The following is a 23235-nucleotide window of genomic DNA, read 5'->3' as shown; positions in this document are numbered from 1 at the left end:
AGTATCTCAGAGGTTTTTGGCACCATGTTTTTACTTTTTTTAATGAAATGCATTGACAGACCTAATTAAAAAGCTCTTACTGTCCACAAGTCACAAATGCTGAAAAATTCTGTAATGAAATAATACCACTTGCTTCAAACAAGTCATTTTCAGAAATCTTTCAAATAACTATTACATTTTAAGGAAAACACTCGTTACTCATTTGCATGATTTATTTGGGAGGACAGTTGTTGCAGGGTTTAGCTGTTCCTCTAACAGTTAACATGTGACCTGCTGTATTTAGACTCCCAAGGATGGATATGTGTATGGGGCTGGTTGGTGGTGAGATAGACGATCCGTCTGTAGGTAGTAAAATAACTTACCAGTGTCATGACCCCCATCCGCTCCATGTCACGAGCGGGGCTTCGAGGGTCAAGTTTAGGGGTGGAGTGTCCGCTGGGTGGGGAGGAGGACGCAAGGGACGAAGCGGTGGCTGAGGCAGTGATGGAGGCTCCGTGGTGGTGCATACGGGCCAGGTTGAGGCCCTCAAGGCTGACGCTGGCCACCCGGTTCTCGATCTCCTCCGCCCGTAGCTCTGTCGACTCTTTCTCCTCCTGTATCAGCCTGCGGAAAGGAGGACAGGAGGAGGAGGCGGGATGAAAAGTCAGTTGGAGAAACGGTATCTGCAGAGCTTATATAACAGTAAGATCGAACTGCGATAATTTCTGGCTTGACTTGAATAATAATGGACTCTGGTATACAAATCTGGTGTCAAGTGCTGTAAGTCTTAGGTGACTCAAAAGGATAGCTTGATATGAGTATCACTGTTCCACAATTTAGCCCATGGATTCCTGGACTACCCATTAAATAACTGCAGTATAAGGGGAACTACAGTAATTAGGAGATAAAAGGCTAAAAGTCAGGTCATTAGTTTTAACCATACCCAGGGTTTAACTTTGCAATTAGCTGAGAGCTTGACTCCTAGGATTCATGAACACTATCTGCCATCTGATTTGAATTAACTGTTCCAGAAAGAAATGTGGCGCTGTGTCTATTGATGGGGATGTAAATTAGCAAAGACCAAAAGGCACATTAACAACCTTTGGAATAAAGTGTAGTGGCGCCTGGGGTTATGAATACTCATCAGTACAATATAATTACAACATTAATAAGAGGCAGATCACATTTCCCGAAAAATTCTGTGCGTACAAGAATAGTGTCTGGTTCATAGACAGGAAGAGTAATCCACAGACACGCTGAAAACTGATACCTTTAAAAGGTGCAGTGTGTAGAATTTAGTAGCACGGACTTGGCATAAATGGAATATAATAATCACAAGTATGATTTAATTAGTGTATAGTCCCATGAAAATAAGAATCGTTATGTTTTCGTTAGTTTAGAGTGAGTCCTTTATATCTATATAGGGGGCAGGTACTCTTCCATGGAGCCTGCCATGTTGCACTATGTTTCTACAGTAGCCCAGAACGGACACACCAAACACTGGCTCTAGAGAAGGGGCTGGAGGGTTGGGAGGGTCTGCTGCAATCTGCAACCTCACCACTAGATGCCACTAAATCCTACACATTGCACCTTTAAATGATGCTCCACTAAAATCGATATTTTTAGAATGACCTTGACAGGTCTTTAAATGCACAGATAAAGTGTATTTATCTATATTTTTGTATAATTTTAGGAACATATATGAGTGTCTGGAACATACTGATAACAATATTGGAAAAAAAGCTTCTCAACAGGGTGTTATTTTCTAACACAGAGACAGATTTGATATATTCCGGGTGGAATATCTGAAATATTTCAGAAGCCAAGAATGGTAGTGAGTATCCTTTGTAAACAGGACCCAATCCAAAAGCAGCATATCACCTCTAAGTCAGAAACAGTTTAGGTCATAAAGGCAAAATGAATCTGCAAAAGGGCCAGCTTTCCAGGACATGATCTTAACAACTTGCTAACTGGATTTCAAAATGGATTAAGAAAGCAATAAGTATAGGAAGCAAATCAATATGTCTGGGAATTTGGCCTTTTATATATTCAATTTATACTGCAGGGTGTGTCAGGTACCGAATCTCCTTGTTGATGGCGTCCAGCTGCTCCTGCAACATCATGGCCAGGGTTTGTGCATCAGAGTGGCCGCTGGGTGAGAGGAGGTCCATGGAGCTAAACAACGTTTCCCTGTCGTCATCATCGATGTCTGACATCTCTGTATCGCTCTCGAAGTGGTGGCCTCCCAGAACCCCGAGCTGCTGAGAACGCCATTCGTGCTCCCCGAGCGACTTAGCCTGCACGTGGAGAGAAGAACGGACTATGAAAACCAGACTAGTTAACTATTCTGCACAAGTTAATAAAGTTAAAGTCATCGGGGAAGATGAAGGGATTAGGCCAGTCATGTAAAGAGAATTCTTATGGGAAGCTGTTAGTTTACCGTGTCATTTAAAAACCTTAAAATATTGATCTTATCACAATAACTTTCACGGCAAATCATTATATGTCAATGATTTACATATATTTTGTAACATCTATGTTTTATATTCTATGTGGTGCTGCTATTTTGACCAGGAAACTCCTGTAAAAGACACATTCAAGGTCAGTGAGGCCCTTTTGTGGTTCAATAAAGTTACACATTTGCAAGGCTGTTGTATCTGCTAGTTAATATAATACGCTTTTATTAACTGACTGAAACCCTCTTAATCACCTCAATAAAGAAAAATATACGCATATAAAGACAAAAATTATGAAAGCATTTATTGTACTACAAGCTGCTGAGACATCACTGTCCTCTAAATTAACTTGTAGTGCCTTATTATGCCTGGAAATCATTGGTGACAGTGAGTTTGTTGGCTCCTGAAAGAGACATAGTCTACCTGTGGATCTGTATTTGTTTAACAATATACTCATATTTAATATGTAGTATGATTAGTAGTCTGAACTTCCTGGACAAATTTTATCCTTAGAGAAGCAGGTTTCTACCTTCCTGGCCAATAAAAAAACACTTTTAAAAGAGATGAGAGGGGCTGATCTGATTACTGAAACCCACCTATACTCCCCTGCTGATAATTTGTTCCTCCTACTGTACTAACAATGTATTTAACCTACTTTTCCCTGCTGCACCGAGACAGGAATTGTTCTTTTGTCTCAGGTCATCGAAATTGCACTAACCTAGAATAATCTTAAACATTCAGTTAAAAGTACATACTGATAATAATGCATTCAAGATGTTAATCTGATGCTGCATTACAGCCTCAGGGTCTTCAAGATAGATTTCATACTTAATGGTTAATGGTGTTTTCAACTCAGTGTATTGAAACTGAAAACCAGGGATGATCAGCAGTTATAAAAGTAGAAAACAATAGCAACAGACGAACACATCTTGTGCCTCATACCTTGGTTTCCCGCAGACCCATTCGACCTCTCCTTGGCCGCCGGATGACCTTGGCTGAGCGGTAGTGGTCCGACTGGGTTTCAGCCAGAGATCCCAACGAGAATCGAAGCTCGGCTGATGTGTCCAGATGAGACCTGAGAAAGATCTTTATTTAGTAATGCTGCGGCTAAAGTTCTATATTGTGTATGGCAACATCTCCTTGGTCTCACATTAAAGATGAACAACTGTTAAACACTTCTGTAGCATTAACAGGGATTTTGCCTAAACTGTGAGACAGATCGCAATATTTAAAAAAAAAAAAGTATGTTAATGTTCAGTCACCGTGATGTGGTGTAAAGTGCACTTCTTGAAGGATCAGAGCTCATTATGCATGCCTCTATGGCTGCAAATTGTCTATGGAGGAGATTAAGGCTACTACTGTCAACACATCAGCGCTGTAATATTAGAACTTCATGCAGCATGAAAGGGAAGCCAGAAAACATCCAAGAATAGATACGGAGAGTTCAGTGATACCACTGCTTCTAATAATAGTGAAAAGCAATTGTTTCATCAATGACAGATTAAATAACGACTTCCAAAGCTACTGGAATCAATAGATTGGGTTATCAATTGGTATGGATGCTGAGTTTTTGCATGTATGGTGTTCAGTGTAAAAAAAAAAAGATTACACGCCCACATAGGGACAACCTACCGTGACAGGGTGGGTTCTGTGAGGGAGCCTGCCCTCAATCTGAACTGGTCGAGCTCTGATCTCAGTTTCTCAATCTCCTCCGCCAGCTGCGTCTGGAAAAAAAACAATTTGACAAGATGTCGTTTACAGGACTTGTCTGTGATACTGCACGCCCCAAAGAATTATTATCCCAGTATATCATACCACAGTCATATTGGTGCATGTCAACGCTGCGGAGTGACGTGGCTGAGAGCAAGCGGGACCGATAATCTCCGTGCTGCTGAATACTAACTGACAGAGCGATACCTTCAAGTGTTTTCCATATTGCTCATGAAATTCATCTAATTATCTTTCCCCATGCGGGAAGCTTATGATTATTCAACAGCAAAGCTTTATAAAAAATAAAACTAATGCCAACAACCAACCTCATTATTTCTCTATTAAAAAAATACTTTATTAAGGCAACCTCATGTAAAATGTACAAGATTTTTAAAAAACTGTTAATTTCTCAATTTCTGCAACCTACTTTTTCTTGTATCGACTCCTCGTACTGTTTTCTGTAACCTTCCGAGTCTTGGATTAACAAATTCTGCAAGGAGAAAAAAAGGTTTTTAGGGAAATCCACGTCCTCCTGACATTCATTGGACAGAAGTGATGTTGTATGATATGCTGCCGTCTTTAACCTTCTCTTCTAGAGCTGCCATCCGTTCCTTCAGGTGGAGCTGAAGACGCTCGTTGGACTCTGTGAGGAGCCGGTCCACCGTGTCCGAGAGGCGCTTGTTGTGCTCCTCGTTCATCTTTTCTCTCTGTCGAGCCTGGAGGGATAACGAAGTAGAAGTAGGAGTTTTATTCCAAAGTTGTATATCTACCAACTAAGCCCTTACATGTTTGCAGTAAAGCTATTGGCTACCTTAAAGGGAGGGTATTCTGGAGAATTGTCTAGTCTTAGTATGGATTTTGCAGTTAGAGGTGTTATTTAAGTTGCGTACTCTTCACTGTTTCACCATCTTTTCCCGAACCAATTTGATGATTGTGAATCAGACGTTTTGACCTGATCTAAATTTTCAGACCAGAATTTGACTGATTGAATTAAAGAAATTTGTATCTATTCCTTTGATTTTTGGAATTTTTTGTTTATTTTTATATATAAATTCCTTAAAAGAAGTCAAGTCAAAATAGCACCACTTGAAATGACCTACTAGAACTCCAGTGAGGAGAATTTCAACCATATAAATTCAGATAGCTGCTTCTCAAAGTCAAATATTTTCAGTGCTATAAATTCAGTGGCATTTAAGTATCAAGCAGTGGTTATATTCTCAATTTTGTATTCAATTACTTAAAATATTTAAATTATTACAGCTATTATTTGCTTCCAAACCAAACTGCCTCTTTCAGGTGTTGAACTCTGAACTTACATTTTGTGAAGGCACTTTATAGACATACAGTCTTCATACAAATATCTAGAAATAAACACCTGGTACAATAAGTAATGTATGTCAAAGCTGATTTAAAATTGAATCATATATATTGTAGAAAAACATCATATTTGTGATTCTAAATCCAATTTAGACATGAGACATGAAATTCTTCCTCTTATTTAATGACAGTATTTATCAACTGCTGAGATCTAAGCTCCCGACAACAACAAAGTATTATTTCTCATTATGATATGTTCAATTAAATTCAGTTTAATTCAATACAACTTTAACCCTGTAAGAGCAAATGTATGCAACAGCTCTTTTGGAATCAAATGTGACTTTGAAGATCATTTCATCAATATGGCAATAAAAAGTTTGAGCTACAAATTATTGCGTCTTTTATGAGTGTTTTACAAATCTTCTTATCAGTAATGTGTGTGTAAAACACTAACTGGGTCACGTTTCATTGGTAAATAAGACATCAGTTGCAGTCGCCTCAAGCTGTCATGCTCATGAAGGAGTGGCTGCCTGGGTAACGTCGCCTGGCACGACGCCTCCGCAGTGACTCACCCGTAGCAGCTCCTGGTTCTTCTCCTCCAGCTGGCATTCCAAGTGCCTCATTCGCTCCTCGATGCTTCCGTGACGCTCTTCCGCCTACAGATGGATCACAGCATAGACAGGACAAAAGAGGGCACGATGATCTGGGTTTCTGACAGCCTGAAGGGTGACAAAGAAAAGCAGTGGCGACGACACAAGCCAAAGCCTCTACCCCAAAACTTAAAGATGGAGATCTATTGTTTTCAAGCGTAACGGGACACAAGAGCTGATTGAAACAAAGAGCGACAAGGAAGAAGATGGAGAACGAGGCCACCAAAGGACAGAATGAAAGAGGAAGAGAGCTGCTCCAGCACTGCCAAGTTATGAGCTCCAGCCAGAAGTGCCATGCAGCTGTCCCATGGTGGTAGAACAGCCAGAGCAGAATCCCAGTAAACACACAAAACACTAATAAGATAAATGAATGAAATCTGCTCTCTACAGGAGTTGGCAGTAGCTGTGATGCCCTGTGGGACTACCTTCCTAAGAATGGAGTTCATGTCTTGGAGTTTAGCTTCCATAACAAAGTGATAATCATCAGGGGAGGAAGAGGAGCTGGAGTCAGACTACGTTGGCCGAGGAAGAGGAGAGGGACATGTTGAAACGTCATGACATGACACCACGTGCACACTTACACATAGGTATAGAAACATCTAGAGAGGAGGGCATCTGTGGGAATGTGTCAACAGTACAGTGTAGGTAGGTCTTTATGCGTAGGCGTCTTCCTACCTTAGTGAGGGCCGCTATCCTCTGCGCCAGCTCGGCCTCTACCTCCGGCAGCGTCTCGGCCTTCCTCATGGTCTGCTGGAGCTTCTGCTCGGCGAGCTCCAGCCTCTCCTGTAGCTGCCTGTTCTTCTCCTCCATCTGCACACAAACACACCAATAGAAAGCATTAGATTTAGAGTTAAGAATGAAGAAAAAAAGGTGTTATTTAAGTTGTGTTAAAGCATCACGTTGTTACTTGTCACTGTTTCAGCATCTTTTATGATGTGAAACAAATTAGTTTGCACAAAAGTGGTGATAGTTGTTTCAAATGGCCACACATGAACACATGGTTAAGATCTGACTGTCACGGAGAGGGATGACTCGTTTGTTACAAAAAGTGACAGACATAGTTGAAAGGGGGAGCTTGAAAGAAGTTTTAACTTCAGCTCCTTTCTTCTTCTTTCTCACACCTGGCCAATCACTGAGTGAGGTGGGCGTGAGTGTCTTATTGAAAGTTACAGAAATTGATGGATGCAGCTCCCTCAGTTCACATGTGTGGGTGGAGGGAGTTTCTGAAGCTGTTCGACCATCCTTCAAGCACTTCTAACAAAAGAACTGTGCACCGGCGCCTTAACGCTTTGTTTGGTGTTAAGTTACTGTTAATGAAAGTCAACATTTCCTGCAGATGTTTGACATTAAAAGACTAACAGCAAGGTGAAGGGATCATATACAGCATGTATTATATACATATTTTCATATTGTACTTTTTTGTAGTTATTATTAAGAAAAATCTATGCACTCTGACACAAGACATGTGCCAATGGTTATTAATCAAACTGCTTCACAAAGAAAAAACTATCTGTACTGTACTACTATACTGTATAAATATACTGTATATTGTATACACTCCAAACGCTGAACCCCCACACCGAAAGAAAGATGATATTTCGTACTGCTGGGATGGGTGCTGTGGAAATGTACGTGATCCTGAATTCATCAAGACAACATAGAGGAAGTGCTGAGCTTGCATTAACAGCATACAGCAGCAACAGCAAAATAAAACTGGAGCAGATGAGAAAACAGGGAGTCTTCTTAAAAAAATGTAATTAAAAGTATTTATAAAATAAGGGGAATTAGGAATAAAGGTCTCTAATACCTATTTCAATAGCTTGTTTCAAATAAAGCCTGTGCAGATGTCATTAATAAAGGAGTGTGGACCATATTATGATTTGTCCCAATTTGTCCTGACTATAGACTGTATATGGAGTAGCATATAATGAAAAGCTCTTGTGAATCTCTATGCAAGTGTTTGAGATTATTTTCTTTTTGTTTTTTATGCAGGCGGAGCATCATAACCTGGTAGAAAATAGAAATCACAGCTATCTGTCTTTAGTAGGAGTTCTGGCTCTGGCTGTGTGCCTCAACCCATCTTTAAAATAGCACCATAACAGAGTAAGAATAGCAGCAACTCTGCAATTGCCAAGAGTGACAGTGGCAACTTTTACTCAGCAGATACCGGTAATTGACCTGATTAGGCATTCAGATACAGTACTTTTAGCCTTTATAAATACTGAAATCAAACCTAGTAGTGAAACTGCCACGAGTGACTTATACTTCCTGGTTGCGTGTTAAGATTTTTCTCCCCGCCTTGCTCGGGGGGCTGATCAGTTTTAAGACTTTTTTTTTTGGGGGGGGATGGCTTGGCAGCCTTTGCCATCAGCGACAGATGCTCTGCTCCCCAAAGCATCAGGCCTGGCAGCTCAATATGCAATAATTAGACTGGAGAGGGCCAGGGCTGTGTTGCGTTGTGTGTGTCAGTGATATTTTCTGTCTGTACCCCCTATCACCATCACCATCCGATCGGTGTTTGAGATGACACTAGGGGAAGCATGACAGCATGTTTCTGTTTGCGATATCCTCCCTAGGTGCCCTTCCAGCCATCTTTTTTGCCTTTTTCCTCAACATTTATTCTCATCCCCTGATTTCTCTGTACTATCGGCCAAGCCTACAAACCCCCCCCCTGAACAACTCATCCTCAGACATCAGCAGCCAGATCCCAGGGCTGAGCTGCTGGCACAACAAAAAGTAAACTCATTACACAGCCAGAGAGGAAGAATGTTTGTGTGTGGTAGCAGGAGTCGGCCCTCCAAAGGCTTTAGGGTTAATTTTTAAGGAGGTTTCTGGATGCATGTATGTTTTCTAGAAGAGTGGTCCTGTAGTCACCTTGATGAGGTGCTTATGGTTGGTTGTATATAAGAGGAAAAGTTGACAGAGATTAAATGTTGTTGAAGATAATTTAACAGAGAAATCACTCGGTGTCTCAGCCACTTTCTTCACAGCAAAGCTGAACGGTGCTTTTGTGTCTCATGATGTCTATGTGATTTCTTCTGCTCATATTTGTATGACATTCATTCTATCCTTCCAGAGCTCAGCTGGTGCTAAAGCCTGTACTCATGAAAATGTCACTCAATCTTCTATGGCCAGGCAATTTATCTAATTGGCTGCGATGAATCACAAAGAATCATCAAAAGAGAATAAATCCGTACCATCGTTTGATCGTACAGCATTACATCAATTATGAGGATGACTTTGAGCCATGTGCGTCTGTTCTAAGTAAACTTTTAAAGTAAAACCATCAAAATTCCTTCCCCGGTAATACAGTAATTTCCTCTGACATTATTTGACACAATGTCAAGAGGTTTTTCTCTTTGTCGAACCTCTGTGGAACAGCTGTAAAAGGCTCCGTTGACTGACAGGAACTATCTAGCTTACACAACCAGCTGCAAGCATAGTTCTTCCCTGAATCCAGTTACATTGTTGAAAAAAATGTTTTCAGCAAGGAATGGTTCCATTTCAGTGGCCACCTGGACCTTAAGAGCTCAATTTGAAAAAAAACAACAACGAAAAAACATGAAATCTTTTGAAATCAAAGTTTTTTTTTTAAAGGAAAGCAGAACTGTCAAACACATTCTTTGGATTGTACGAACCTGTCTGAGGAACGCCTCCTTATTGGCCAACTCGTTCTCCAGTTTGTCGTTGATGTCGTGCACCGAGGTGGACTCTCGTTGGGCGCTCAGGTAGCGTTTCTCCAGCGTGACGATCCGTTCCTCCATGTCCTCCTTCTGACACATAGCCTGCACGCAGACACAAAAACAGTAGTCAGAAAACAACAGCAGTAAAACAACAATTAAGACGAGATTGTTCTTATCGAGGCTTTTTTTACCCCCCCTAAATTTCAGCTGTTTCGTTCATGTGCAAGTTTGGCACAACAGCGAAATCATCTGCAGTTCTAATTTCAGTTTGTAAACTCATTAATGTATTTTGCATAAATGAATTTTAATATCCGCACAGGCTTGATTTATATCACTGCATAATTTAATCCTGAAACATGACACAAACTGTAATTAATGTAGAGATGTCTATTAAATGTGTGCAAAATGTCCACATAACAGTGTGCAGTCAAATATAACTCAAACAAGGCAGCTGCATGTTATTAGTACAAAATTTTTGTAACGACTATGGAAGCTACAGCTGCATCTTTTCATCACATGTAGGCCTTAAAACAGTCACTGAACCTGAAATGTGACCACAAAGTAGAGCTCCGAGTCGACTAAATAAAACTCACGCCATGACCGCGGTGTAATCTACACAAGAAACGAGTCAAACACCGAATAAACACGACAAACAATGAAGCCTCATAAAGGAGAAACACACAGCTCTGATCTTCTATCTCGCGCTGCCTCCGCGATACGAGCTTCCCCCCTCGTGACGGCAACATTATCTCTGAAGCTCTGAGAGTTAATTTCCTGCGTGGGGAATCGCTGCAGACGCAAACCCAATGCGAGCACATGTGGTTTCAAAAACGCTCAAAAAAAACCAAACAAACAAAAAAAAAACAGTAGTCACCAGGAGAGCTGAATAAACTGCTGCCCTCAGAGGAGACGGTGCAGCGTATAATAACACACGGTCCGTCCGATAAGGCCGTGTTTGCCAGTCCACAATCATCGCCTCTGCCTGCATTGTTAACAATCAATAGCAATTTCAGCCCAGGGCTATGGGGGAGATCAGCTTATATTCATATACAGTCCACTTCTCTGGCATTCACCTCACACACACCCACACATGTGTTGAATAGGCCTATGATGGGAATCTTAATTGCCAATTTATGACACAAACATTCTCATTTTTTTTCAGAGGAAAGTGGCTGGTTGTGTGCTTTACATGTCGACGCTTGAAAGTCTTCAAGGAGCAACTGGTGGCAGACGCAGAGACAGCTGCTCGTTGTTCCTTGGAGCTTTTCTAACATCGAGTGTTAATGTGTGTCCTTGAGAAGTGTTTATATAGACAACTGGGGTTTGTCTCTATGGTATATTTGTGGGATTCACTGTTGTTTCAGGAAGACATGTTAATAAAGGCTTTTTTAATTTTGTAGCATGTATTTGTGTTTGAGTGATACATACAGTCATAGGGACTGGGAGAGTGTGAGACTGTATGCTAATAGATGCTTTTTTTAGGCCACTGCAAGCCTTCTTTGATGTGTCTCTTGCAACTGTTATTCCCAAATGTGTGCGTGCATGCTTCTCTTTCTATCCTCAGTGTGTATTTGTGTGCTGTAACCTCTTTGATGTCCCTCTGGTACTTGTTGTTCATCTCCTCTGACTTGATGAGGTCCTTGCGGGCGGTTTCCAGCTCCTGCTCCACCTCAGAGACCCGGGAAGAGAGGGAGGACATGCGCTCCTTCATCTGGGCCAGCTCGTAGTTCTGCTTCTCCAGCAGGTCCTGCAGCTCCACCACCTGGCTAGCGTCGTGGGCCGACTCCAGGGAGCCATTGGACAGACGCTGGGGGGAGAGAGAGAGAGAGATGAGTAAAGAAGGGACTGCACCATCAGCTTGAGTTTGATAAATAATTAAACTCCACATCACACATTCTTAGAGATCAGAGATAGCGAGGTTATGGAAGGGTCTGGTTCAAACGGAGGAAAAGCTGACAAAAAAAAGAAAGAAAAGGTTGACCAAAGGTATAAAACTGGGATGGAGCACACAACTATCCTTGATCTAGGGATGCTGCCACAATATTTTTGACTTCCTCACTTTATTTTTTTTATTAATTTCAGGAACAATATGGGTTGAAAAAGACACCCTTTGGTGAAAGACACTTCCAGTAGGGTACATAAAATAAATCAACAATCTAGTGTCTTTAAAATTTGCACTCTCTTATACAAACCTCTCTTTTAAAAAGTGCTTTAACCTAAGGAGGACTAGAAGTTAGAACATTTGGAAGCATCCAATAACATAAACACATCTTGTAGGAAAAGAAATACGTTAGCAAAATTGAAAATGACAGAGATAAATAGACTTATATTTTCTGATTTCCTGTCTTGCCCTGGTTTCCTGAGTGAGCCTTGAAAAATCACTCTTACTCCCACTACAGATATTTACTGTATTTCTCCTTTTGAGAGTTACACACATTAACACTAATAAATTCAAGTTCAGGAGCTCAAGGCTTTGGCTTTGATTTTGGATGGGGACAAAGAGCGGGTGACTGAGAATCACTCCAGACTCCACCGGAGAAATTGCTTTGACACTTGCGTTAGTAATATGATTAGGTTTCGCTGAGTTCTCACTCTGTGCATCTCCCCGGGTCTCCACATGAGGTAGATTAATGATTGCAACTTACATAGAGGGTTCAGAGCCAAGACTAACACATCAGGAAACAACTTAATTATCACAACTAAATAACAAATTCACTCTGACGGACTCTGAATACCACTTAAATAACAAAGTCTGTGCTTTATGTTCAAATGTAATTACTGTAAAACAGGTGGAAGTGAAGATTGAGGAAAAGCGATCTCTTTATTCTCTATCTATCTCTGTCTCTGTGCTGTATCAGGCCCAGCTGCACGTCCTCAGCCATCCATCTGTGAGGACAAACCTAATTGGGCCTCTCAGCCTGGTGCCTGTGATCAATGATTCGCCCGAGCAGGGAACAGGACCCACTAAATCACACCGCTGATTTTAATACCAGTGCTTCGGCACCGGTCCCGTCTCGTACAGTAAAGGACCAACTTCAAGGATGTAGCTCCGCTTTACTCTAAAATGCCTCAACTGTCCCACAGATGATACAATATGCAACTGTGGCTCCAATTATTGTGCTCATTTCTCCGTCCTGAAACACTGAGGTAGCTGCATTTTAAGGACTGGGAGTTTAAATGGGCAATCTTTTATACAGAGAGTTTAGACAAAGTTCATCCGTGCATCTACATAACTAAATATTTTCTTACCTACCCTAAAAGCAGGTATGTTTGGTTTGGTTTTGAGATATGTTTGAAGTCTGTGGCTTGCTCTGAGCAACAAGGACAGTTTTGGGAGTAATGGGAGTACCGCAAACAAAACTACATTCAATCCCTTTGTACTGGGGTGAAAGCAGAAATCTCAGAGAAATATATCTCCAAACTTGGACAAATAAAACCACAACTATCTGCATGGCTAGACTCCTCTTACTAGGATAAGTGAGAAAATATGTTGGGAGTTTTTGGGGTTGTTTTTTTGGCAATTTGGGTGAATAGACCCTTTAAAAAGCATCTATTATGAGACTATCATGCCATGTTTAAGTCATATCATACAGACAATAATTGGAACAAATATTCAGATTAGCCCTTTAGTTTTTACAAGAGGCTGTGGGAAATTTTGGATGGCTATGTTATTAAAAAGAAATACCGAAGAGTTAGTGAACTGGTGCCAAAATGGCAGCACAAGTTGTTTATATCTGTTTTAACTTGTTTGTGCTGGTTTTATTGGGCCAATGACCCAATAAAACCAGTAGTTACCATCTTGGATTAATCTGTGAACATTCCTAATTTGTACCAACAGGAACTGAAAACGTTCACACACACATTCAACTTCTGTTACTGTTTTAAAAAAGTAACCCAGCTTTAGAGTGTTTTTCAGTAAAAGCTTTTCCAACCAGTCCAGTGTTGGATGTTTACCGAATGAAAAATTTAAAACGGTGAAGCAACAGGCCTCGTCTGTCACACTGCATTAGCTGGTTATCAGGCAGATCCGAGTCTACTCTAAAGGTTTGAGAGCTCAATGGGTCAATATGCACTTGGAGAGCCTCGCTCCATCTGACTCTCTCTTCCCCTCTCGCTGACCTCTTTCCACCTGCCACATTAATCGAATACTGTGGAGGGGACCGTGCTTCCTGCAGATCACGGTTTGTCATTCCACCTTGATGGCATGTGTCTGTCTGTCCCTCTGACTGCAGGGACACTGAAAAACTAGCCCTCACTCTCACTACAGTCACCTTACTATGAGAATTATACATTTCAGACGCACGCATGCGATTTCTTTTGCAAATAAAAACAACAAGTGATCATATTCGGTCTTTTTTTATCTTCACAAAACAGAGCGGACTGAGAGCTGTCTCCTCATTAGCCCATCCATCTACACAACACACACTTCATCTCTTTACTGTCGACGTCCCCTCCCCCCCATCCAACTCCACTCCTCCAGCAGACCAGCCTAGTAATAGCATTTCCATTGATCTAGCCAGGTATCCTCTGTGGGATGTAGATGATGCTGTCTGCATGTAAATAGGATTTCTAGGGTCTGCTTTGGGGTTGGGTTTTTTTTTTTTTTTTTTTTTTTTGGGCTCTGATGCTCCTGACATAAAACAGCGTCAGTCTCTGTTTTGTATAATCTAGTACATGTGGATGCAGTTACACCTCGGTCTTTAAATTAATAATCAGAGGGAAATTTGTATTCAGCTATGCCGGTCTATGTGTGCTCCTGCATAATTGGAGGGGCTGAGGTCACAGCGAGAGCTTTCACCTGATTGTGGGTCACCTTCAGAATGCCTGAGGAGCTAAATGTACGATCAAAACCTTTTCATAAGATGTGCAAATATTTCTACGTGTTATAGTGACGATTACATCAGCAGGGAAAACAATACCACCAAACCAAAGGTGTAAACATAATGATTTTTGCCAGTGCTGCAATTCTGGCATTAAGTGCATGAGGATCAATGTTTAAAAGACAGATTGTGTGAATATTTTGAGTATACAAAACTTGAAACTACCCATATAGGATGGCGTAAAAATTATCATGACATTTCAAGATTTTGAGAACGTTTGTTAGAGTTTTAAGATATTACCTGCTAAATCTGAGCAACTTTAACCTGAACTGACTCTCTGACATTGCTTATATGACATTGTATTTATTAAATCTAACTAATTGGAATATTCGGTGTTATTTCTAGTGAGGGAGTTTTTGCAGTGTTGCGAGTTTTTTGAGGCAGATTCTGATATTTTTTAGATACGAAGATGTTATAAAATAATCTTTCTCCACCGACATTATACAGTATTCCTGGCAGTGTGAAGAGGGTTTTGAAACAGCATTTAGACCGCCATGTAAGGAGATAAAATTGATTGAAAATATAACTGAGGATTTATGAAATCAGGACCTAAATTAGTCAGTTCAGTTTTTACCATGCCAATATAAAACGTGTTACATTTGTCCCTAATTAGACTGATGCTGTGCTTGACCACATCCTGCACGTTAAAATGTGTCAAATGCACCCTGCAGAAGATTTAACCAAAGCACATTGATGTGTCCATCCATATAATTAAAAGAAAATCATTTTCAGTTTTTTTTTTAATCGAGGAAGCTCACCTTGCTGTGGACCTTCTGTTGAGCTTCGCTACCCTCCAGTATGTCTTCTCCTCCATCTCCGGATGCCACTTTCCTCTGGATGTGAGCATTTTGTTCCCGTAAGGCCACAATCTGCAGGACGGCAAAAAAGGAAAGAGGTCAGAGTTGAAGATATGATAAGAATACCTCATGCACATAGAAACACACAGAATTAATGTTGGAGGTTGTTGAAAACCTCATTGTTTGAACATGAAATTAGCACAAAGGCATCAACTGCAACCCTCATGTTTCCCTCTTACGCAATACTAGTAAATTACAGTATGTCCCTCTCCCGCAGGAATTTCTGGAACATGGCTTTAACCAACATGAAGCATGTGAGCACTCACTGATACAATCACTATAATTATCTTGTTCTGCGGACCTCGTGTCTCGCTTCGGCACCTTAAGCAACTGTCCTAAAGTCATAATCCTGTCAGACGAGTGACTGACAACAATTATTAGGTTCTTCCTTGACAGACACCATGTGATTATCACTTTCCTCACGGCAGGGAAGGGTAAGGGAGACAGTGTACTTGGCGGCTACTTGTCTCTTATTAACAATGTGAAGCCCCTTTAGACTTGGTGGTGCCTCGTGGTGTGCTTTCCAAAACAAGACATTCCTGAACCATAAAGCTGTGGGCGTAAGATGGTGATTTGCAGCGCACAAACCATTAAAAATGATGAAGATAGCATATTTCTGTGAAACATCCTTCTCATGAAAGCAGTTATTCCGGTGCTGGGCCTCAAGCACAATATTTGTGCTGTAGTTGTAATGACCCTCTGCTCTCTGCAGGAGCATGGAAGACGGCGGAGTTGGGTTATCAGGGAGATTCAGCTCATCTGGATTACTGCCTGATTACTCTCCCTTTCTCCCTTGGCTTTAGTTCTTTTCTCTTGTAGTTATGTGAAGTAAACCTGTTTTAAGTTATAACTCGTGTGGTCTTCTCCTTTTTGTCCAACCTGCTGAATTGGCCATAATTTCTGTTGGTTATAATAACACTGGACTCACCAAACTAATTGTTCATTTGGGAACACAAAGTCAAACAGGTTGTTACAAGTTTATCTTGACCACTTTATTTGGAGGTTAAAAGTTCATGCACCTGAAACACTGATAACTATCAATCATTGCACATGAAAAATGTGTACGTGCACAACTACAGTATGTACGGAAGGTCGAGGCTGAACCAGGAAGTTGGTCTGTAAACTGATTGACATTTAAAATGGACGTTTCGAGTAACAATTTGACTCTCACTTCAAAATAAATTTGGCTATGATCATCTGACAGCATGTGTTTTTTGCCCCATAGATCCCAAATGAAGCCCAAAGCTATGAGAATAAAACTCTATGATAAGTTGTATGAAACTGGAATTTCCTTTTGGAAGTCATCATAAAAAAACAAAACAAAACATATCCAATCACAGAAAGCAGCCTACTGTAACATGCCAGGATGTTTCACCTCAAAATGATTACACTCTTATTCCCTGCTCTAGTAATGAAACATCTACAAAACCAATACATGTCGAGTGCTATTAGCAAGACGCTGTGATTAAAGTTGCACCATGCTGGTTCTACTGTACGAGCATTCAGAGGCTTTGAAAATGATTTAATCTCTGAGTCACCAAGGACTCTTCAATCTGCATGTTTTTCCTCTTTTGTAGTTGTTGTCTTTTAGCTAATTTCACATTTCAAGGCAACCTAGATACCGTGATGCATCATAATATATACTCAACGGTATTCATACAGCTTGTTTTAAGAGGATCTGGAAGACAACTGAATTTCTCTTAACAGATATTTGCTCTGAATTATGCAGGACAGCAAAGGACGCCTGAGGACAATCAATGACGTGACTGTCGATGAAAGGAACAATACTCACAAGTGACTTTGGCTGCCATTGACACTATTAAGCTTAAACTCCAATCCCAACCCGCCCTCTCTGACACCAAAGCAAGAGTCACATTTGATGGCAGGATTTCTTTAAAGTAGGGACAGAGGGCACTAACAGATGATTATCTCCCATCCACAATGGATGGGTTTACCTTACATTAAGCTTAAATCTGCAGCCTGAGACTTCACCAACAACAGCTTGGCTTCTTCGCTGTTGCACGCTGCCTTTAGTACATCTCTGTTCATTATTTTTAACGAGGGCATAATTATGCCTCCGTATGTTTCGGTACCATTATTCTCAGATTGTCTGTAATTTCTCCAGCTCAGAGATCAAACACGAACACAACCCCTGACATAAAGGCACAACAAACGATGAATGGAGCGCTACAGATGCTTCTCCAGCTCTAAAATTAGAGAAAGGAGAAGTTTGCCAGATGCAAAACGAACACGGATCCTATTATTTCTGTTTGATGTTGTCGATCTACCTCTCATCAAAGGCAGACATCTAAAGGAAAGACGAAAAGAGGGATAAGAAGCACAAGATGAGCTTTTTACTGCGTAGGATCATGATTTCCTCATCTTTCTTTAGACACACTCCTGTGTTGGATTGAGAGAACTGCCTGAGTTAATGTGATGAAGGAGAGATTGGACAAATGTGAGGAGGAGTGAGGGGAAGGTTGGCAGGGGGGGGGGGGGGCGGTTCTTAGAGTATAAAAGATTGATGTTGTCAAGGTGAGAGCCAGGGGCATTGAAGTGTCTGCTGCAATGCGCTTAAATTACAATCAATCACATGCCTAGGAGAAAATGCACACGCAAACAAACACGCAATACAAATATATATACACAAAGTTCCTGGAAAAAAACAAAGAGTGAAAAACACATTAATTTTGTGCATTTAAACTTGGCAGTGGTACCTTGGGATTTCTTTAGCAAAGATGAGAGAGCGCAGGATTAGAATAGACAGGATGAAACAGGAACATGTTTCCTCTGACAAAGTCTTCAATCTTACTTTGACCCGACTGGTCCCAAGGTAGATCTCCGTCTTACCTGTTATCTATTATTGAATGTAAAAAGTGAGGTGAAGTGAACAACGATCTTCAGTAGAGTGCGATAATGTTATACTACAAAGTAACAAATTTAGCAGGTATGGTGTTTAACATGTTCACCATCTTAGTTTAGCATGTTAACATGCTAATATTTGACAAGTAGCACTGCTCACAAAGTACAAATGCTGATGAATGTAAATAGTTTTGCAAGTATTTAACCAATGTCGTGGAGAAATTAAAATTTGACCCGATTGTGGTGCCAGTGTTGTTAAAATTCATCCTGATGGGAACATGAATGTCTGTACCATAATGTCTTAGTAATTCATTCAATATTTGTGAAAATATTTCACTTGAAAACCACAAATATTAACCTCATGGTGGCACAAGAGGAAAAGTCAAGGGATCACCAAAGTCTGCAGGCTTCATCCTCTGGGGACCATGAAAGTCTGTACAAAATATTATGGAAATCCACTGTTGAGATATTTCAGCCTGGATCAAAGTGGTGGATCAAGTGATAGACAGATATTGCCATTCTGCTGCTAGTGGGGTCAAAAAAAGGGGAATGTTTGGACTGAAAAATTAACTAATGAATTAATTGAAGTTTTGGTGATTTTTTTGGCATGCTTGTCAACTTTTCATTTATATTGTTGCTTTACTGTGTGTCATTTCTATTTGGTCAGTAAACAGTAAAACAATTTATCCGCAGACAGATTCCAACATAGTCTGTATTACAGTGCAGTGAGTTCCATAACAGCAAATTGCTGTTAGCAATCTCACCAACAGTAATCAGTGTGTGGCCACTTAAAGACCTATGACTGTATGAGGTCAAAGGCCACTGATTTCATCAGGCATGGCTGCGTTGTCCAAACCCCCGCAGGGAGAAGGGACTCATACCAGACCTCCATCCCAAATCAATTACTGGTTCGCTGGCTCTCGGCTCTGCCCGCCTCCCTAGAGCCTCTGAAGTGTGGACATTTCTATTCGGCAAAGCCAGTTTAACAGCCTCTCCCAAAGCCTCAAGGTCCAATCAGTCATCTGTCTACCACACTGACAACTGTAGTGTTAACCATTTATGAGGGACGGCCTCGCAGATGTATTGTACGGTATTTCTAACCTTGGCTGTGTGATGTGAGAAAATTCTTCAAAGTGCTCTACAGAGATGTCTGTCATGGACTTTACAGTTCAGTTAGAAAGCAGAGTTTGTCTGGTGGTTTTTAAAGGCTGTGAAAGAAAAATGAGAGACAGCTTTGGGAACCAGCGACCTGTCACATTATTTTTTTAACTGTTCACCCTTTCTTTTTTATTCTCTCTGCCCGGATCCTACATCACCTATTCTTGGATTCAGACCACAGGCAGCTTTAGCTCGTACTTACCATCCAAAACACATCATTACAGTTTGTCTGTAAAGCCTCACTCTCTCCTCGCCGTCTTGTTTCCACACCTTGTCAGATGCTCTTTGACCAACTGCACCCCTGCACCCTCATTAACACACACACACACCTTCACACACAACCTGTCTCTGCTTCCCACCTGCCATCTCTATTTCTGTCTTCTCCCTCACTTTGCTCTTTTTGCATTCCCTCCTCTCTTCTCTCCAGCTCGATCTTGTTGTCTGTCCGTCCATCCACCCACTCCACACACCTCCCAACCTTTTTCCCCCCTCTGCTTTTCATCCCCCGCCCCTCCTTCTTTTCCTTACCGACTTTTATTCTAGGACTGAGTGTCAGACTGGCATGTCTGACAGGCTGTGAAGTGCCAGCCTGAGGGTTTTTCTCAGCTGGAACAAGACCATCTGCAGTGCGAGAGCTGCTCTGGTACTGCTGTTGGCCTGAGCCAGGAGGTTGAGAAGAAGTTAGACCACCGTAGTATGAGTGACCCGTACTTCTGTCAGAGCTATGCTTCATCCACTCATGTGCACAGTGTTATTTTGTACTACTCCCTGGAAAGATGAGGGCAAATGAAGCCTGCAGAGGTGCTCTGGTTGTATAGGAGTTGATATATAATTCAAGACACATCCTGGTATGAATTAGATGTATAGTTCCAATCAAAAGTTTGGACACACTTTCTCATTCAAGAGAACGGCATCGTACATCCACAAAAAACAAGCAGAGCATAATCATGGGGATTTATTCTATGAGCTGGAACATGTGAATGTGCAGTGTGATACATATACAGCCTTTTAATGTATGATTCATTATTTTTATGGTGTTTTTTGCTTTCATTTTTTCATCATTAGGCTTGCCTCTAGATTTGCAAATAAGTAGCAATGTTTTTTTTTACATGTCTGCTTGTTTCTTTTATGTGAAGCACTTTAAAACAGTATGTGTCAAAACAACATATCTTCCTTTAAATTAATTTCTTATATGTAAAACACTTGCCACACTGTATATGTATGTCATTCCGTTTTACTTTGATGATCAAATTTCCTCATGATAATCTGAAAAGTTTCATCATTAAAAAAAAACAAACAAACCTTGAGAACTATTACTTGTGTCTGTCAGAAGACTCTAATTCATGTTATAACCCATCTGTCCATTCAGGAAGCATGACATAAAGGAGAATGAAATATATCAGAATATGTTAATTGTCATCTCTTACCTCCTGATTGGCTGCTGTCAGCTCCTCCTCCAAGGCAGACACCCTTTCAAGCGACACCCGTAGTCTCTCTCTTACCTGAAAACCAGAACAACCAAACACATATCATGACCTGCCTCCTCTCTGATGAACCACCTTATTAACATGTGAAGGTTTGATTCATAACAAAGGGCCTTGCAGAAAAGTACTTTTTTTCCTTACTACTGATAAATTTAAGTCTAGGCAATAAGCGGTTAACACGGTAGAAAAGATGCTCTCCTGCTGCAGCGGAAAGAGATGTCCTCTTTTCCTCTCTTAGCCTCACAATAACACTTTGCTCTGGCATCAAAGAAGCATTATGAGGCTTTTATTGCTTTTAAAGCACCGGTTACTGGGAGGAGATTCCCCTCCTACGCTTCTCTCTTCCTCTGTGAACTCACAGAAACTCAGAGTGTGTGCTTCTAGGTTTGTCCCAGCTGTGATGGAGCAATTACTTGTGCCGCGTGGTGACTGTGCACCACTGCTGCTGTGGAGCAACAGGACGCCAGATTTCAGAGGAGGTTGATCCTGGATTAAGAAGTTAGCCAGGGTCCGAGTCAGGAGGCCTCCCCCCCCCCCAGCTGCCCAAGACAGCTTTTATTCCCTTGAACAGCACGCTATTGGACATGCTTTTATAAATGATGGCTTTTAGAGGAGAGGATGAATGACAGGGGCGGTGGTGATGTTACACAGGGGGCTAAGGTCATAAATCAGCAAGCTGTGAGGAGGCAGGAGACACGCTAGCTGGGACATTTATAGGCTAAAACAGTAACAGGAAAAAAGATGACACTGCAGCGGCATTGTTTGCATCAACTGGTGTTAGCTGTTCAAGCCATCAATATAATAATACATTGATATATATGTTACTGATCAGATATACAATGTGTCACTGTCTCAGTAATTATATATGATGCCCTTTTGGTTCATAAATTGAACTGAACACTCAATCAAACAGTTGTCAAGGAGGTTGATAGCAACATTATGTTTTTCTTAATTCATTTTGTGAACGTGAATCTCACAACAAGGGGTGCTGATGTACCTGTACAGCATCAGAGTAGTGATCTACATGGACCTCATGCTTTCCAAGAGGTCCCCCATCACTTACATTGTAAGCACATTAGGAAGGGATCTCTTAATGGCCAGTATGAACAGGATGAATGATTACATGTTTCAATGCTCATTTAGACACCTATTCAGGCACATATTCTTGATATAACTGACTGCACGTGTTGCTTAGACAGACACCTTGACAATAAAATGATGTGCTAATGGATGCAGGCTTACCTTCTCGTCTAGGGCTTTATGGTGTTCAAACAAGGACTTGAGTGCTTTGAGGACCTCGACTTCGCTGGAGACTCCCGAAGGAGACTGAGCCTGCCGCTTGACCACTGTCATACGAAGTGACCGCTCATGTCTGGACACCAGGCACTCCAGATGCTCCAGCAGTAGCTAAAGAGACACACATGAGAGGTCATTAACATCATCATGTTTGAGAGCAGAAATCCTCTGCACAGAAGGATAATTCAGTCAGGTGCAGGTATAATGAGAAAAGGGTTTGCAACTCCAGTTATTTGTAGTTGATCAGATGTGTAATAGTCATTTACAGTAATTAAATGTACTTTTTAGTGAAATGTGTAACATGTGTAATGCCTTGACATTTTAAAGTTATGGACAATGTAGAAAGAAAAAGTCAAATCTACTCAAAAGTGACTACAATCCTTTCAACAGTGCACAAAAGGGATTATGCTAATGTAGGTTGCTGCCAGGTTGCTAGTTAGCATGTTAAGTCAACTGCCAGGAGAAAGCTTCACAAGGACAGAAAAGAGATGCAGAGCTGTGGGGTTGACTTCCAGAAATTTAGCTTATACAGCATCCACAACTGGGATAAAAAAAAAAAAAAAACAGTATGTGACTGGGAGGAAGAATATCCATCCGACTGCAGAGATAAAACATTAATCATTGCTGCATCTCGCCCAGTTTCAGCTGTTATATCAGTGTACAAGATCCTCTGCTTTCCTTTCTCTTTGTTTCTAAACTGAATCATAGAGACACTGTGGAAGTTTCATGGTCATACTGATCTCAACACTTCATCCCCTCCTGGGTATCGTCCAAGGATATAATATTATAACCCAAAAATAATGATCTGGTTTGAGGGTGTAGTGCCAGATTTGGAAAGTTACTGTATATGAAATTGATCCCTGCAAACCTCGTTGACTTCATCTCTGGCATACCTTCGCCTCA

General features: G+C 41.0%; 1 protein-coding gene across 9 annotated transcripts in view; it reads right to left on the bottom strand.

The window, feature by feature from the left end:
- ppfia2 (PTPRF interacting protein alpha 2) overlaps positions 1-23235 on the bottom strand; it is a 158460-nt gene that overhangs the window by 20115 nt on the left and 115110 nt on the right. For all 9 annotated transcript variants that reach the window (XM_067581070.1, XM_067581071.1, XM_067581074.1 and 6 more), the window contains 13 exons: positions 22279-22443; positions 20980-21054; positions 15434-15544; positions 11381-11602; positions 9751-9897; positions 6788-6922; positions 6035-6118; positions 4730-4861; positions 4573-4635; positions 4068-4159; positions 3378-3510; positions 2059-2276; positions 363-603 (listed from right to left, as the gene is read on the bottom strand). In XM_067581070.1, the coding sequence (XP_067437171.1) occupies positions 363-603; positions 2059-2276; positions 3378-3510; positions 4068-4159; positions 4573-4635; positions 4730-4861; positions 6035-6118; positions 6788-6922; positions 9751-9897; positions 11381-11602; positions 15434-15544; positions 20980-21054; positions 22279-22443 (1818 nt within the window). The remainder of the gene's footprint in view (positions 1-362; positions 604-2058; positions 2277-3377; positions 3511-4067; positions 4160-4572; positions 4636-4729; positions 4862-6034; positions 6119-6787; positions 6923-9750; positions 9898-11380; positions 11603-15433; positions 15545-20979; positions 21055-22278; positions 22444-23235) is intronic.

This window comes from Thunnus thynnus, chromosome 23 (assembly GCF_963924715.1).
Source record: "Thunnus thynnus chromosome 23, fThuThy2.1, whole genome shotgun sequence".
Lineage (NCBI taxonomy): Eukaryota > Metazoa > Chordata > Actinopteri > Scombriformes > Scombridae > Thunnus > Thunnus thynnus.
Note: the sequence above shows the minus strand (reverse complement) of the source record. Positions and strands in the feature narration are given on the sequence as shown.